The sequence below is a fragment of the Trachurus trachurus genome (genome assembly GCF_905171665.1).
Source record: "Trachurus trachurus genome assembly, chromosome: 5".
NCBI lineage: Eukaryota > Metazoa > Chordata > Actinopteri > Carangiformes > Carangidae > Trachurus > Trachurus trachurus.
The window spans coordinates 30583173-30601906 of NC_139896.1; the positions used below are offsets into that span (position 1 = coordinate 30583173).

At 40.8% G+C, this 18734-nt stretch overlaps 2 protein-coding genes across 2 annotated transcripts in view; both read left to right on the forward strand.

Annotated features, from left to right (window-relative positions):
- The window catches only part of park7 (parkinson protein 7), a 339990-nt gene that overhangs the window by 110103 nt on the left and 211153 nt on the right, over positions 1 to 18734 (forward strand). The window lies entirely within an intron of this gene.
- On the forward strand, positions 533 to 17001 carry mmel1 (membrane metallo-endopeptidase-like 1). The gene is made up of 24 exons (XM_083971326.1): positions 533 to 678; positions 4691 to 4867; positions 5373 to 5417; positions 5729 to 5788; positions 5956 to 6117; positions 6257 to 6337; positions 7807 to 7902; positions 8431 to 8549; positions 9110 to 9175; positions 9503 to 9637; positions 9912 to 10001; positions 11956 to 12092; positions 12203 to 12296; positions 12375 to 12503; positions 13231 to 13329; positions 13418 to 13501; positions 13585 to 13688; positions 14140 to 14198; positions 14367 to 14486; positions 14699 to 14832; positions 14985 to 15050; positions 15212 to 15307; positions 16223 to 16299; positions 16895 to 17001. The coding sequence occupies exons 2-24, from the start codon at positions 4711 to 4713 to the stop codon at positions 16992 to 16994; spliced, it is 2310 nt and encodes a 769-aa protein (XP_083827452.1). The 5' UTR covers positions 533 to 678; positions 4691 to 4710; the 3' UTR covers positions 16995 to 17001.

Sequence of the window (18734 nt, forward strand, 5' to 3'; positions counted from 1 at the left end):
CACCACAGGTATCTGAGATCTCCCTGAAGACAGGTCTTCCTGGACACTAAAGGGCAGAGGAATGACAAGGGCAACACAGGTGAGTGGTGTTTGTTTGAATGATAGCAGGAAGGTATTAATCCATACTTGTGTTGGGGGTTATAAAATACGGGATAAAGGTTGTGTTGTTGGATTCAGAATCTGTACAGCACCTTAAGAACATGTTTGTCTTATCTTATCTCTGTGCGGCCAGTCCCTGTCCCCTCGACTCAGCAGCTGGGGACTCCACTCCACGCTGAGGAAAAAAGAAATTGTGGCTCCCTATAACACATCCAGCAGCACGCTGACCCCTCAGAGTCACACAGACACTTCTCATCACCCTCCCTTCAAAACACACACACCCAACAATTTTCTTCTCACAGCCATGTAATCGAAAACAATACAGTATTATCACCTCCCATCTGCCTCCCTCGCTCCCTCCCTCTCTCTCTTTCCCTCTTTTGCTCTCCCTCTCTCTCTCTCTCCGCCGCCTCACTCATTCCCTGAGCAGCAGCCTGAACTGGATAACGTCTCCTTCAACCCGCAGCACAGCCTCATTTCTCTACACACCAGCTCTGAGTGGATGCTCAGCAGGGGTGTTTGAGATATTAGCGCGCTGTGGGGGAACGGCTCAGGGACTTCAACCATCCACACACAAAGGTAAGCCTCTAGATCGTTTAGATTTAGATTTCTGTTTGTAGCCAAGTCCCAAAGTGAAGGTGGTTCAGAGGTGGGACACTGGTGACAGATTGTCAGCAGCCTCAGGACAGATTTGAAACACCGGATGCGCTCCATAGAGACATTTCTACATGTGGAGGATGTTATTACTGTATGTGTGGGCCTGTGGTCAGTTAGTGAATAACGCCAAACTGGAGAAAGAGTGGGGATTGTTGGCACAGCTTGACCTCAGAGTTAATCCTTGTTTTGTTTGGAACACCAAGTTTAGACAAGAACAGTACCAGTCACTGCAGTTGTAATCTCAATGTGCTTGAACAGGAAGATCTCAAAAACATTTAGCACAGCTCAGTCTGACTTTCACAGGATTGTTTTTATTTTCTCTTTACACACTGAACCTCTCACCTCTCAGATCACATCACTATTTTTCATGGCTCATACAGTATCATATGCTGGCATACTGGTTTTTGTTCTGATCAAAAGTGCAAATAAATCTTAGATCCTCCAGTTGAACTGACTAAACTGAATCACTGTCACTGTAGCTTTTTTTTTTGCATTGATGCTCCTCTCAGGCAGAGGCCTTGGAGAACCAACACGCTCTGTGTCTATGCTTGTGTAGATGTAACAGCTGGTACGGCCTGTGTTCTCACACTGTTCTGCAGATGTGTGCCTCCCATCCCCTCCCACTGATATAATGAAGTGGGGGAAAAAGGGTCTTTACAATCATTTTATTTTTGAAACATCATTGGTGTTGATGAATCTCATCTGTTGCTTGTCTCGACTGCGAGTGATTTTATCTCAACTTGACTTTTACCTGTTAAAATAATGAAAAAATGTAAATGCTGTAATAGACAGTAATGTACTTCCTTGTTAATGTCATACTGAAAGAAAGCATGATGCAGTAAGTCTGTAGCAGTCAGGTGGTTTCTGAGCAGTGAAGCCTATAAACGCTGCTTATAGAGGCTTAGGTCAGAACTGAAATAAACACACGGTTTCTGGCCTAATTAAACTATAGATATACAGTGAGATGCCTGGTGATATCATAGCACTATGAACAGTCTTTTGATCACTTAATGTATCATCAGTTTCAACATCTCTGAACCGACATGAAAAAGTGTTTTTCAACGGGAAAAGTGATTCACAGTGTTCTGCTCAGTTCAAAGATTCTCACATTACACTATTCAAATACACTTCAGCAGTCACGCGTGGGCGTGTGCTGACCCGTGAGTGTCCTCTGTTCACTACTAATTTGCAGTCAAGTGAAGGTGGTGACAGACTGTCAGCAGTCTGAGGACAGATTGGAAAGTGGATGCACATCAGAGGGACATTATCCAAGATTTGAAGTTGACAATGCGGCCGGTTCCATCGACTCAATCAATAAAAACTAAAAACTAATGTACTGTGTCACGGCAGAGCTGACAAATGATGCTCCAATGCTGTAAACCAAGTTTGTAGATTCACTTTGCAGTTGATAAAAATGCAGATACTCTCCCAGATACACTTGGGGTCGACCGTTACCCAGTGCTCATGCGTGAGCAGCATATCTTGTATATTTACAAGGATCTATTGTAGTTCTATCACATTTTCAGAAAATCCAGTTTAAACTAATTTGTATAATTTGTTTTTGCATGGGGGTTTATGGGTTATGGGTTTTGTGTGATGATTATCCTCTTCAGCTCATTAGTTTTCTTCCATTTTGTGTTGGCAAAGTGGAAAACAGCAGCAAGCTGTGCATGCAAAGGGTCACATAGACAGTTCATTTACTATTTAGCACATCTGAATGGTATTTCAGGTTGTGAATAAAATAAAAGGACCTGATGTGTGATAAGATATCTCTAAAGAGATGAGGATCAAAGCTAATGCTGGGTGCTCATGAATTGATTCTCAGCGACTGAAACTGAATTTCAGTCCATTTTATATTTATTGTCTTTGGTGTCCTTCATCCAAACCAAACATGACGTTCAGCAGGGTTAATGCGTTTATAAAACCAAACTGAACATGACATTTAATTCATTTCGTGGACTGCCATTATCATGAAGGGGTTTGATGACCAGTTTCTCCATTAGAAATGCAACATTCAGGTGCTACATGCTCTGATTATTGACCACCAGCCTGATGAGTTCGGTTTTCACATTTAACTGGATCCAGATAGGTTTCTTTTAATGTGTTAAAAAATTATTTCAAAATGTCAAATTTCATTATTTGACACAATGTGTTTGTGGCCTGATGCTGTTAATTCAAAAGCCAGATCGGAATTATTACTATGATTAGAAAAATCCTATTGTAAATATTAGTAATAATATTAAGACATTATTTTCAAGCTCTTTGTCAAATGCTGTTTTGAGCTGAAAATAAGTCATAAACTTAAAATTGATGGTGTCGAAGATTGTTATAGAAACAGTTTGTACGTTACTGTAGATTTTGACGGACTAAATTCTGTCAGTGGGTAGACACAAAGACAACACAGACATCTGAGCACATTTAAGAATATTATATATGCCAATAACTCTTGCTACTGGAAAATAAATCTTGCATGGCACAGTTTTACTTAAAGTGAGACCTGTCTTTAATGCAATAAACAAGGATTTTAGCCTGTGAGAGCGTTTCTGTGAGGATGGGAGTGAAGCTCTAACAAGCCCCTGCCTGCCCTTCATCCCCATAGTGCCAGATATGTGCCCATGAGTATTCATCAGGAAGGGCTAATGGGGCACAGCAGTGTGAACCTCTGATTTACAGCCCGCTCTCTGTCAGGCCTAATGATAGGGCAATGTGGCTGGTTATGGAGAAACAGGTGCTGCAGAGTGAATAGATGCGAAGCAATGCGGCTGAAAGCCATGGGTGATTGCCATTTTGTCCCCTGCACAAATGCTCATTTGCAATATTGTGTTCACATGTACATAATTATTGTACAGGGTTGGTTTGTGTGTGTATATATATGTGTGTGTGTGTGTGTGTGTTGGGAGAGAGGCGGGGGGCACCTATAACAACAATGATGATCCGTGAAAGTAAGTTTATTGGTTAACTTACTGTTTGCCAAATTATATCCAGCATTACTGTTACATTCACTCCACACAAGAACTCTCCATCTCAGACTATGTTAACAACTAATGACGAAACAGATGGAGCTCAATAATAAAATGAGAACTAATGTCTAAAATGGAGTCAAATGGAAGAGAAGCCAAATGCTCTCTGAGTTATAATAGACTATGATATCTGTCTGTCACTATAACATCACATTGTGTTGTTAACTTCAATGGTAAAATGGTGAAACCGCTTTCACGCTGCCTTTAACATGGACAGTGAATCATATGTATTGCCTTTTTACTAGCCCAATGTCTTATTTTGAAGGATTTCAATAAGAGTAAAGAGATCAACAAATCACAATATTAGTGAAATATAATGGTGAAAAACACTAAAGTTAAAGGGGCACTCAATTTTGTGTTGAATAAATATTAGTGTTATTTCTTATCCCTTTAATCATTTCATGACACCTTCTTTGGGGTCCTGACCCTCAGGTTGGGAAACAATGATTTATAATGTCCAATTTCCAAATAATAATAAATAACAGGATGATAAATAACTAAGAGAATAAGAAAATAAAGCATCCTATTTAGATTTAATATAAAGCTATTGTGATTTTTTCTGGGATCAGAATGTTAGAACCTTAAAGCCAATTTAATGGATTTCATCAGCTTAAAACACAGTAATGTAACTACAAGCTGAACCATTTACTCAGAGAAATAAAATGAGTGACACAAATAGTGACAAACTGTTATTGTGCAACGAGACCAACAGTTTCACAACTCCTGTCAGTGAAGTTGTTGTAGGTGTTCAGTTGAAGCTCACTCACTGCAGGTCAGCTGGCACAGTTTACCGATGGATCACTGCACAGCCCACACACACGCACACACAAACACACATACATATACGCACAAACACACTCACTGGTAGCTTTCTGCCTGGACCATCCCACACTCCAACGGTGTCTTTCCCACAGAGCCGGCAGTCGGGAGGAATATGGGCAAATCCGAAAGCCAAATGGATATCATGGAGAAATCAAGTAAACCTGGAAGGCGTCGTTGGACTGTTGCAGAGATCGGTCTGTCCGTGCTGCTGCTGTTGGTCAGCTGTGCCTTGGCCGGGCTGGTAGTCCTCTACACCACGGTTGTGAAAGGTAATGGATGTGTCAGGCTCACTGTGGAAAGATCCAGATATTACAGATGGCAGCAGTAAAGAAGTGTCTCCCTACTCTGTGTTGTTTTTTAATGACACACAGGAAATTACCTTTGCCCTGGAAACGTCCTCAATAATAACCATGATGTGTTTTATGATACTGATGCTCATACGTTATTGGATAACCTTTCAGAGATTTAAAAGTTTTAAGGTTAATGTTTCCCACAAAAGTTCGCAAATTAGTTATTTTTTCTTTTTAAACCAATTGTTTTCAGAGTGTGTCTGTACACTACACACTGTATCTATTTATTCAGCTCATTCAGGTTTCAGCATTCACCCGTATTTCCTTCAGGAAATGCATTCCCTAGTTAATCTTTTCTGCTCTTGGCTTTGAAAAACATACATAACTCCACATAAGACTACAATTTTCTCCTCATTTAAAAGTATGATCATTATCCAGAGTTGATTTGTCCTGACTGTTTTTCTGCTCCTTTCATCCAACTCAGAACAATCTCACAGGCCAAGTGTGTCAAGGAGCTCAACAGGAGAAGGTGAGTGCTTTAATCCTGTGTAAACTGAACACAGGATGCTCTGTGGGGGCGAGTGTGTTGGGGGGGTGTCATACTCAAGCCTGCACCTCTGATAGTCACTGTAATACGGTAATTCCCTTTACTGCCCGATCAGCAGTGCCACACAAAAGTGAAAGAGTCATTGCTGACATAGACATTGCCCGTCACACAACAGACTATAGATCCGGGCTGAGCGGAGCTACTGCTATATTTTACACAACAACAACAACATCCCTCCTTGTTGCAGTTTGGGTGTAATTTGTCAAAAGTCTGACATTCTCTGATTTTTCCAGGCCAGCTGTCTCGCTCCAACATCAACAATGTGTGCACAACCGCGGACTGTGTTACTGCAGGTGAGAGGGGCTGTTATTTCTTTGCTTCCCCGCTGTTTCATTTGGCAAACAAAGTCAAACCCCTTCCTTACAAAAAAACAAAACAAGAACACACAAAAAAAAATGTCTCTTCACCAACTTGTCCCACTGTCCCTCTTTCCTCTGCTCTCTCTATGATACTCTTAAAGCTGCTCGGCTTTTGCAGAACATGGACACGTCTGTTAAGCCATGCGATAATTTCTACCAGTACGCCTGCGGGGGTTGGCTGGAGCGCCATGTCATCCCAGAGACCAGCTCCCGTCACAGCGTCTTTGACATTCTGAGGGACAAGCTGGAGATTGTCCTAAAAGGTCAGTCGCCACAGATGTACAATGTACAATGTTTTTTGTTTTTTTTTCCTTTAGTAGGGGATCAGTGGGCTGCAGTATTCAGAGCTGCGCGTGAGTCTCATTCTGAGCGGAAATGTTTGAACATGTTTTGTTGTTGCAGGTGTTCTGGAGATGGAGAACGAACAGGACAGGGATGCCATCAGAAAGGCCAAAGTCCTTTACAGCTCCTGCATGAATGAGAGTAAGGACAGTTTTTGCTCTGACTAAAACGCTGACTATTTTTCTACTTGAAGGTTGAACAGAGTTCACTTTTAAAGATCTTTAGAGAACTTTTAATGCAACCAATGCAATTTAATGTCTATTGTCATTCTAAGTACAAAAGAATGATGGAAAACCAATAGTGATGGATGGATATGGTTTAGAATTTCAGTTTTTCAGTAATTAGCATGACTATATATTTCTGTTATGACCTGGATGCATGACATAAAATGGATGGAGGGACAGCTGAATTGACATAATAAATATGATGACCAAGTTGTTTTCGAGGCAAATGCAGAGACTGCTTGCCGAAACACTGCTCCCGATAGGAACGCGCATCTGCGGTTTTGCATGAATTTACTTAGAAAACAACTCCGTCTCGCAACGTTCCGTTATTATCTCATAGCGTGGTGAATGTGCAGGTCACAACTTGTCCACCAGAGCGTTTTGGAGTTGTTGGATTGTGTATTTGATGAGTTTGATGAGGGAAACCAAGAAATCCCATTAGCCTCCGTAGCGTACTGTAGCTCTGAGCAGCTTGCGGCTCTGCTCCACTGTTCTAAAAATAGCTTGCACTGACAATTAAAGGGAACCTACTCCTAAAACTATAGGGATTATGGCAATGGGCCAATTTGCCAAAATGTTATACTAACCCTTTAAGTGTTTACTAGAGGTCCAGTGTTGCTGATTGAAACTCCTCTAAAACACAGTGTCCTGCTGCCCCACTGTTCTAACAAACAAGCCAACTTTCACTTTATCAGTGGAGAAAGTCTCATGAGAGCCAGCAATCAAATACTTTTTTTTTTTAACTTACAGAACCATCAACAGAAAGCAAGTAAATTGTATCTCTTGAATGACTTGTGCGTCTTTTTTTGAGGACATTTCAAGACCTGGACATACCAGGAGATTACCGCGTTACCCAGTTGTCATTTGTGTGTAAAAACTAAAAGTAAAAGCACAAAGAAGCTTCACACACACTGATCAATCAGACATTAGCTTTAGTTTACAGTCAACAGTCAAGTCCGAGCAAAGGGAGGAAAATGTACAGTATTTTTGCTCCACCCTCCTCCTCATTACACTGCAGCCCTTTAGTTTCATGGTTGATCCTTAATAACAGCTGTCCGTTACTAGAGGCATCTAATGGACATCTGTGATTAGATGATTGACAGTCAGAGGATGAGGTGGGGAAGATGAAGGACTATTACACATTGAGGACGGTATAATTGAAACGTCTGTGTATTTTTTCACTGTGTTTACACTTGACAATTTAAACTGAATGTGACCTCCTTTTATGTTTTATTATTTAAAATCAGATGTTCATCCTTGTGGTGACGTTATTTTTTGTAAACAACCGTTTCGAACTTTCCCCCTCAATGTGGATGAATAGTAGACTTGATTCACTGTTGTTGTTGTTGTTGTTAAATGTTACAATAAATAGTATTTTATCCACAGGCCTCATAGAGCATCGTGACTCCCAGCCCCTCTTGAAGCTCATAGAGACTATTGGAGACTGGCCTGTGGCGTCAGATGACTGGAACACCACTACAGGTAATACCTCAATACCACACACACTGATTAACATCTACAGCCTCCTCTGTGCAAACAGGAAGATGTCCGCTTGCAGCACGTCCACGCAAACAAGCACCAGTGTTCCTACTCAAATACATGTGCTCACACGGAGCCTGCAGATCTATATTTGTACTCAGTGAATTGCTGAGTATGAGCTTTGTTGGTGGGATCAAGAGGCCGACTGAGGCTCTTCAGCTGAGCAGTCAGGTGTGGAGCCTGGGAGTGTGATGAGTGGGCAGAGGAGCAGGTCCTCAATCAGGCCTGAGAACGATACTTTAAATAGTCTACGCTGCTCTTCCCCAAGCTCCTGCCACTGGCCACTAAGTAAAAGTAATCACGGACGGTGGTTCAGATTGAATTATCCATGCATATCTGCATGCACAGATTTACAGAGTGCCCAGTTAAATGAGCAACACAGACAGAGAGATGTCCCGAGTCTGGCAGCAACATTTACCCGTTCTTCACCGTTTATGGACGGATGCTGATTGTTTTCTTCTGTTATGGCAGAGGAGGCGTGGAGCCTTGAGGACACACTGGCCACACTCACTGCCCGGTTCCACAAGAAGGTTCTGCTGGACATGTACGTGTGGACGGATGACCGCGACTCTAGGCGTCATATCATTTATGTAAGATTGCTTTTTATTTCAACCAATATGCAGTTATTACAGATACATAAGGCTAGCATTATACTATATCTATCATGATGTTAATGAATCTGTCAATAGTTTCTGTTTTTTCTGAGTTTTGGCATTCAAAAAGGACTAGAACACTTCCTGGCTATTTTTAGCTGCAGATTAATGCAGATTAAGTGCTCTACACAGTAATTATGGCAGCAGGACAGAGTAGGTAGCAAAATAACCTGCAATGCCCACGTACTACATCAGAATAAAGAAACATTTGGTCCACTAATGTGTTTTTAATCGCATTTGGAAAACAAGCGGAAATGCCACAGAGTGTCAGGATTACACAGACAACGTTTGTAGTAAAAAAAAAAAAAACAATCGTAAAAATAATAACTGCTGATTTTGTTCTTCCCATATTATCAAAGGCCATAATCAAAGTAGAAACTTGACATATCCTTGAATTATACTGTTCAAACACACATCATCTGAACAGTACAAAGATGGATGAATGAATGAATGAATGGGCACAAATACATAATTTAATTTTCTTGTGTATTGCTTAGATTGACCAGCCAGGACTTGGGATGCCATCAAGAGACTACTACTTCAATGATGGAAACTACAAAAAGGTTATGACTTAACGGATCCGTTAACATAAATCACATATGTAACAGTGTGAAATTATGCAAATAGCATTTTTTCATTTGTCAAGGCTTTTGTTTTTGGTGTTCAGCAATGACATGTCATTTCAATAAAAACTGAGGACACAGACTGATGACTGTGAAAATAACCTTTGCTGTTGAGATTTTCAGCATAACCATAATTCCATTCACCTTTTGGGTTGGCAGCAGGAGAACTAATGACACTGCCTGTGTGGCTAGATATGAAAAACTGTAACTGAAAATAAAACATGTTCTGGCTGAACTGGCAGTTAAACTATTATTATTGTACCACAGGTTCGTGAGGCCTACCTACATTTCATGGTTTCCATTGCGAAGATAACCCGAGAGGACAGGAACTTGACTCAGGAGGACGACCGTGTGTGGGAGGAAATGATGCAAGTGCTGGAGCTGGAGACAGACATCGCCAATGTGAGTGCCAGCCACAACAGGAAGTGGTTCTGTAGGACGAGGGCTAAGGAAAATTAATAATGACAAGATGAAAAATGAGCACCCCCTCTCTGCTTCGAGTAAATGAAAGAACCAGGCTACATTTACATCTGTGGACCTAGGAGATCGGCCAAGCTTTCAACAGGGTTTTTTTTTTATTTTTGTTGTTTTTTTTGGGAACCTGTCAGCAGCATGACAAATGAGATAACAAAGCATCAGTTTATAGATGTTTTTTCTCCCTCCTGTTGCTGTACAGGCCACATCCCCAGCAGAAGAGCGCCAAGATGTCACTGTTCTCTACAACAAGATGACACTTGGTGAACTGCAGAGCTCATTTAACTTTAATGTAAGTGTGATTTATTAATTCCCTGTGCTTTACATAATCAAAGCGCAGCCAGATCACTGGCTCAAATCATTTGAACATTGTATCTTTGACAGTGTGTTGGACAAACTGAATAAGTGAATGTGGATGTTTGTGCTTCAAGCATTGTTGAGGTGCCCTTTGAGTAAGGCTGTTGATTCCGATCCATATGTGAATTACAAAGGGAAGTTACGTAACAAACACTGTCAGGGATTGAAAGAATGCTGGAAAAATAAAAGCAAAAGCAAAAATTCACTCAGCTCAAAGTTAAAGGTGTTCAGAAATGGCCGCTTGTCCTGTTTGTCGCACCTCCTTCCACAAGTTTCCACGAGTTGCCGCACGAGTTTACCCGAGTAAGGAAAACGAATTTGATTGGTCGTTATCGAGCGGGCGGGATATTCAATGTTTGGGGCAAGACCGAGCTCGGTGTGTGTATGTGTGTACAGTATGTGTGTGTGTGCGAGAGTGTTTAGCTAAGTTGGCTGTAGAGTAAGAAAAATGGAATATGTTGATATTAATGTAATTTGATAAACTAAAACACACTTTATAGCTATAAAGTACACATAACTACCTTTCTGTAACTGATAACAATATTTTTGAAGATGGATATGTAACATTCAAGAAGCATAAGCATAACATGTCATTAATGAAGAAGTGTTTTGGGAATGAATTGCTAAGTGCAGAAATGAAATGACACAATATAGTGGTACGTGGCCAAAAGTTGTCTGGTAGTGGATTTTTAAAGTCTGATAAAATAACGATAGTTTGGAGCAGAAGAAAGTTGGTAGCTGATTATTTGGCCAATGCTACCTCAAGAAAAAAGCACAGGTGTGTACAGTCCAGACAGCACAGTCAGTCAGAGTTAGTGCAGTGAGTCAGCACCTCCCTCACCATCTCATGTTGAAAAGACCATGACAACTGTGTCTACTTTGTAGCAGGCAAGCATTTGTCAAGCCTGGTTATGGTATACGGTAAACAAAGTAACGTTGCCCCTACCTTCTATGCGGAGATCTGGTGGAATAAGATGATGATGGCTAACTGCTGTCACTGGTGGGAGGTGCACTGCAGATATACAGTGGTCAAGATATTAGCACCAAGGTTCTCATCTAAAGAAGAAAAAAAGGAAACACAAGAAAACCAATTTAGTGCTTTTTCAAAAATGTCTGACTATTCCTTTAAAACAGAACCTGTACTATGAAATGATGTAGCTGCATGTAGGTTAGCAATGAACAAGACAGGACATGAGACTGGTAACCACAGCAACAGTAGCGCTGCTTGTTGTTACACACCTGGCCTTGATTCCATCCACACACAGGTGTAACTAATTTAGTTAAAGTAACTAAAAACTAAATTTAACAGTGGATGAAGATGATAATGGGGCCTACAGAGGTGCTCAGCTGAAGCTACGTTCACAGTGACGTCCACACGGAGTTGAACAGTAGCCTACCTTGTTATCTTCGCCAGCAGCTGTTGCTGCTGTTCCTCGTTTTTAGTTGTTTTGAGCAACCAATCAACTGCAAGGTAGACCAGCTGCTTCCTGTTTACACCCAGCGCGCGCGTGACCTGTGCACGTGGTAGTACAGGCATGAGCGTTTTCAGGTAATAGATTTTGTGTAAAAAGGAGTAGTTGTGTGGATGTAGTCTGAGGTTATAGCCTTCTGTGTCTTTACCCTGTCCATGACTTTTCCCCCAAAATAACAGTTTATCTAATGCAAAGCCTCTGGTCGTGTGACTTTATGTTTATTTTGACAACAGACAAAACAGGCAAAATTGTTACATTAATGATATGAAGTATTACACTTGGTCAGGGTCAGAGCATGTATTTCAATAAAATATTAAGAAATAGCACCAAAATAGTAGTTCACTGAGTCATATAGGTAAACAAATAGAAAACCAACTATTTTTAGTGATATTTTATGTTATTGCCATTTTTTCCCAGGGTTTTAACTGGACACGATTTATTCAAGGCGTGTTGTCCAGTGTGTCCATTGAGGTCCAGCTGGAGGAGGAGGTGGTGGTGTACAGCTCTCCCTACCTTGAAAAGATGAATGAGGTCCTCTCCAGACACAGTGTCAGGTCAGCCCTTGAACTTCAAGCAGACATGAGTCTGTGATGATGACGTTACCACAGAGCAGCTTCAATCCTACAGTACATGGAAACTGAACAAAAACAATGTTTGTTTGCAGAGCTATGCAGAACTACCTCACCTGGCAGCTCATCATTGACAGAGTGAACAGCCTGAGCCGCCGCTTCAAAGATGCCAGAGCTCGTTACAGGAAGGTATGATGTGCATGGCATGGCATAACAGAGCTACACAGGTTAGCCTAAGCAAGCTAAAATAATACTCTTTGTGTGTAGACTCTCTATGGGACCACTGTGGAGGATGCTTGGTGGCGAGAATGTGTCCGTTACGTCCAGAGCAGCATGGAGAACGCAGTGGGATCTCTGTATGTGCGAGAGACCTTTGCTGGAGAGAGTAAGAGAATGGTGAGTCTTTTTCCTCTATGACCACAGCTGAACAAAACGGAAACAATTCCTCCTTAGAGCATGGAAATCAATAACTGTAAACAACAGGAGTTTACGTCAAACTCTGTGTGAAGACATTCATGGTATGACATTCATCATGCGGAACCAATTGAATTAGAGGGGCCAAGGTTTTTCAGGCTTCAGTTTGCATTGTGTACCACTGAATCAAGGAAATATATGGCGTCATTATCTCCTCTTTATTATTTGAACACTTGATACACAACCTTTGGAACACATCAAATGTCCGCTTGACCGCTTCAGTTTATTTGGTTTGAAAATCACAAACTTATCTAGTGCTTTGTGCTTAGTAGTGGTAATGATGATTCAAAAGCAGTACATACAAATCAATGGTTAATAACAACACACTATAATATATAAATGCTTATTTTCCAAAAGCAATAACTCCACCTGTGGGCAACCATTGATGGAGACTGATCTGTAAATAATAGTACTGTAAAAACACAGCTGTGATAATATAAAGTATCTCTTCATAGAGAAGTGTATAATTATTGCAAATATTATGCATTAATACACATTTCAAATGTCAAGTGTTGCAAGTACATTCAGTATGAAATGTGGCATTTTTTCTGCCATTAAATAAGCATTTACTAACAAAATGCAGTTCTGTATGAAATGTATTTCTGTACTGGATCATGATTCCAGTCTTTGTCTCTGTCAAATGTCAAAGGTCAGTGATCTCATCAATAAGATCCAGACAGCCTATGTGGAAACACTGGAGGAGTTAAGCTGGATGGACTCTCCCTCGAAAGAGAAAGCAAGAGAGAAGGTACCGTTAGTAGTTGAGCTGAAAGAATAAGGATGATCTCATCTCGATGTCGGGTATTATGACACAAATTGCTGTGCATCTCTTGCAGGCCATGGCAATCAAGGAGCACATTGGGTATCCAGATCATATTCTTCAGGAGAGCAACTTGAAACTCGACCAAGAGTATGCTCATGTGAGTAAAACAGGCCACACTGTGAGACATAAGATACACTTACTGTATCACTGATATCTGATTAATTCTGTGTCTCTCTCCAGCTAAACTTTAGTGAAGAACACTACTTTGAGAACATCCTGGAGAACCTCAAGTCCGAAGCACAAAAGAGTCTGAAGAAGCTCAGAGAACCAGTTGATCCAGACTTGTAAGCTGCAGATACATCTGACTTTACAAATTAGTGGGAAAAAAACACCTCATACTCACACACTCACTGTTTTCAGTGTAATAGAAATGACATTTCAAGTCCCTCATGAGGTTGATTACACAAAAGGTGGTTTGTGAGACAGTCTTACATTTCATTTTTGCAACCACTTTCTGTTTCCAGGAAAGTAGACAATGTTCAGCTTTGACAAAATTTAAGAATAACATTAAGTGGACATGATGCAGGAAGAGACTGTTGCAATTTGTTGCTTTTATAGTCACAAGAACAGGATGCTTTGTGTCCTCATCAAGTAACTCTCAATGAACATTGAAGATGAAGGTTTAAATGTATTGTTCCATGGCACAAAATATATCCCACGCATGAACTGTACAGGTGCTGACTCAAGCTGAAAATGCAGTTTTCAGTTTTAATCCATTTCTCAATCACTCCTCAGGTGGATCATTGGTGCTGCTGTGGTGAATGCATTCTACTCACCTAACAGAAACCAGATAGGTAAGAGCTTTACAAGGAACAATGAGGCCACCTGGGGCCTGTGTGAAAAATTAGAGATGTTTTTTTTGTTTGTTTTTTCATTGGAGCAGTGTCTCTTCATCGTAATCCTGTTTAGGTCTGTTGCCAGTGTGTGTTGTGTGTTAACTCCACCTGTTTATGTCTGTGCAGTGTTTCCTGCAGGAATCCTGCAGCCACCTTTCTTCAGTAAACATCAGCACCAGGCCCTGAACTTTGGTGGAATAGGAATGGTTATTGGGCATGAGATCACACATGGATTTGATGACAATGGTGAGACAGTATGATTTACTATGGATATTTGAGGCAGCAGTGATTTACTGTGGATATTTTAGGAAACCCAAACAGTTTATCATTTGTGGTCATTTTATCATAACAATTTCAAATGTGTCATTACCAACAACTGAACATGGTAGATGACTGCCTTTCAGATGTGTCATGTTTGGCAAACAGTACTTTCCTTAATGCATTGTGTTTCTTTACAGGTCGTAATTTTGACAGGGATGGTAATATGCTAAACTGGTGGAGTAATTACTCTGCTGAGCATTTCAAAGATCAGTCACAGTGCATGGTGCAACAATATGGCAACTTCAACTGGAAGCTAGCAGGAGGACAAAACGTAAGCGCCCAGTGGCATAAGTGAAATGAGGGGTTTTGTCTCTGCTGTAATCTCTGACCATGTAAGCCATGTATTAAGTGATCACCAGAAGGGGTGTTTACATGCTGGTGTGTGTTCATTGTGTTTGTGTGTGTGTGTGTGTGTGATTGCAGGTCAGTGGAATCAGCACTTTGGGGGAGAACATCGCAGACAATGGAGGAGTTCGTCAAGCATACAAGGTTGGATGTCAGCACAAATACCACAGACCACATGTTACTATTTATACAATAATGACAAACCCCAAAATACTTACCGTACTGCATACCTGAAACCTGTCTCTGAGTTTGTGTGTGTGTGTGTGTGTGTGTGTGTGTGTGTGTGTGTGTGTGTGTGTTTGCAGGCCTATCTGAAGTGGGTGGAGATGGAGGGTGAAGAGCCTCATCTACCTGGTCTAGACATGAATCATAAGCAACTTTTCTTTCTTAACTTTGCTCAAGTAAGTGTGAATAGTAAGAGAACATGTTTCTGCGCATGTTATTTCAACAGACAGGGTGGGACAGATAATATTTTCCTTATCTGGAGCTTAGAGCCAGAGTTCAGGAGGAGCATTTTATAGTAGATGTTTGGTGCTGAGATGTGAATTCTGGGACAAACGGAGAGGGTCAGTGGGCGACGTACTGGATCACTCCCAGAACAAATCAGTGCTCAGCTACACACATAGGGGGTGAGAGGAGCTACCAATGTAAACAGCCTCATGGTGCCAGGGAATGTAAAGCATAAGCAGACTAGAATAACCTCCTTGTTATTGTGTGCCTCTGCCAACCAGGCAAGTTGTAGGAGATATGATCCCATTTGTATTTAACTGTGTCACAGTTAGGGTATGAATTTGGCAAAAAGAAAAGTGTTCTTTAAGGTCAGAGTGAGCTTGACCCTTGACCTTGCCTTGACCTTTGACCACTAAATTCTAATCCGTTCATTCTTGAATCCAAGTCATAGGTAATACCAGATGATGTAATGAGTTTCCCTTCGGGCATTCACAAGAACATGAGGTCATGTTCACCCTAGCTCACCAAATTCTCTGAAGGTGGTCTTAACAGATCACTTGCGAGAGACCAAAAACATGTTTTGACTGGTCACAGTGACCTTTGACCACCAAAATGGTGTGAAAATGAAGTCTGTTAGAGAAACAAAACACTCAGCAGTGAGAGGGTGAACTGAATGATCCGGTACATGAATAAAGCAATGTGTTTCTGTAAAGTGTAAGTACTTAAATTGTATAAACAAAGAATAAATACTATAAACAGAAGTTATATTTTTGGTGATATATATTAATTTTATGATTTATAATTGTATTTCTAATGTTAACAGTTTGCAAACACACTTTCAAATGTCAATCTTTTATTTTTTTTAGGTGTGGTGTGGTGCTTATAGACCCGAGTATGCCAGCCAGTCCATCAAGACTGACTCACACAGTCCCTTAGAATACAGGTAAGAGGCTTATATGGCCCGGTGTGAACCAGAGGGGCTCCAGTGACAACTTTACAGACCAGTGAGAATTTAGTATTTAGATTGATCTAACTCTGATGAAGTACAAATCTAATAACTACAACAGGTAGACTAGTGCTCAGTCTGATCTAGAACACAAACACAAAGACACAAAATAGTAGATTCTTTACTTACTTTGGTTTCTTGGCATAACTTCACTTTTTTGATTCCCCCTCACCATTCTTAAAGCGTCATTCTCAGCACTGCAGGCAGCAGTTTTCCATGGGAAAAACCCACTGTACAGCAGCTGATCAGCAGCAAACAGCAGACAGACAGCAGGACGCCACTGACTCTGTTCCCCGTTAAATTTAAAGATTGACTACACTCTAAATAAAGCCTGTTAATCTAGCAGTTAAGGTATTCTGTTGTGCCAAAGCACAATTTATCATACTGTAGCATTGGAATAATTTCAGCACCGCTCGCTGATTGAAACATAAGGACTTGGAGGCTGGATGCATATTTAACAGTGCTCCTCTCACTTTCACAGCATATTTCAGCTTCTAACCCCCTTAATGTTTTGTTTTTCTTTTGTCTTCAGGGTGCTTGGCTCTCTCCAGAATTTTGAAGCGTTCTCAGAAGCTTTCCAGTGCCCGAAAGGCAGTCCAATGAACCCTGACCTGAAATGCAGAGTCTGGTAGAGTTTCACTCATGAGATATTTATCACCCCACATGGGCAACTCTAATCAAAAGAGAGACATTCTGCTTAAAGACTTGTTCCACTTCATTTGGGGAGGAATGATGAGATATTTGGATGTAGACTACTATAGTTGTTTTTCAAATGGATGACGTCCTGGACTACACTCTAGTTTCAAAACGTGAAGTATATTGTATACTACATAAAAAAAAGAAACTTTCTGAGTATCTTCTTTCTAAGTTTGAAGTGTTGTCTCTGGATGAGTAGGTCAGTTGTTCTCATCACTGCTGTGTCCCACAACAGATGACGAGTAGGTACGTGAATGAAGAAAACAAAAGACCTTGTGAAAAGGTTCAAGCTTATGGCTGACTTTAAATACTTAACCACAATTAATCCTTAAAAATATCTTGTCCAGATCTTTGTGATTTATCCATTTACATCTGACACTGAGTTGACTTGGTGTCTTTCCCCTAATGTGTTGTTTTCAAGATATTGTGCCACTTAATAGTGAACCAATCCAACTATGACTGCAGCGTGAGTATGGGATGAATGAAAGCTCGAGGCTTTGCTGAAGTGAAGCTACAGCAGAATTAGTCACACTCTGAGAGTTTGGTTATTCACTGTTACATGAAACAAATTACCTAAAGACTTTAAGACTGTTAAATCTTTGCAGCTTTAACCTTAAATTAACGTTCTGAGAGCACTGCAGCTTTCAGCATTTTTACACTCACACAATGGATAAATATTTTAAACTCACACAGCTATTAAGTCTTTCTGCTGTTCTGTATTTCTATATCACATCCTGCAATTCGCTGTTGCTCAGTTCTCACTGCACAAATGTAGATATGTCAGTCCTGACAGTTTGCTGTAAGAATCCATATTCCAGATGTTTTCATGAATATTGGTGACTGGCTGCTTTTTAGCAGAAAAACACAGCACTTGATGATGTAATGATGCTGAAAACCCCACTTTATTGCATTATTGTGAAAGGCCGTGTCAGCCTTTGATCAGTTGTGAATGCAGGTGTGGGTGTGCTGTAGGTTACTTATCACAGTTGTGTTGTGTGTTTGACGCTCACACCCTTTTCTCCTGCTTCCACACATTCCACCCTAGAAAAGATTTTTAGAAGCTCTTCAGTGTTTCTGTATTCTGGGCTGGTTTATCACACTCCCCAACATGCCATTTGTTAGATTACACATACCCACAATTACTATTACAATATTATACTATATACTTGTATGATATGTGTTTGTTTACATTTAACCCAAAAAAGGCTGAATTGTCGAAGAACTATAGTCTTCTCTGTTACTTCACAATCTCCCCAGAGGAGAAACGAACACAGTTATTACAAGACTTTTAGCCTCGGGGCACGGCCAATTACATACTAAAAGGAAGAGGTACACTCACACAGACAGGGAGCAGATGAAGTGGTTTGCCTTCTGATCTCGCATTGATCAGTGCCGTCTAAGATGAAAGGATGAAGCGCAGTGTGCTGATGCGTGGTGACCGCTGGTGCCAAACCACAAGCCCGCAGGCAGACACACCGAAGAATAGAGTTTGTCATTAAAGAGATGGCCAGGGCCAGGACTGTTATTTTCTACCTTTATTAATGAGTAATGACAGGGGAATCAAAGCTGGGCAGAGTTCATGAGGAAGGACAGAGGTACTGACTGTGAGAAGCCACTGTTGCTGAACTGAGTAAAAAAAAAAGAAAAAAGAAAAGAAGCAAAGGAGGAAAAAACAA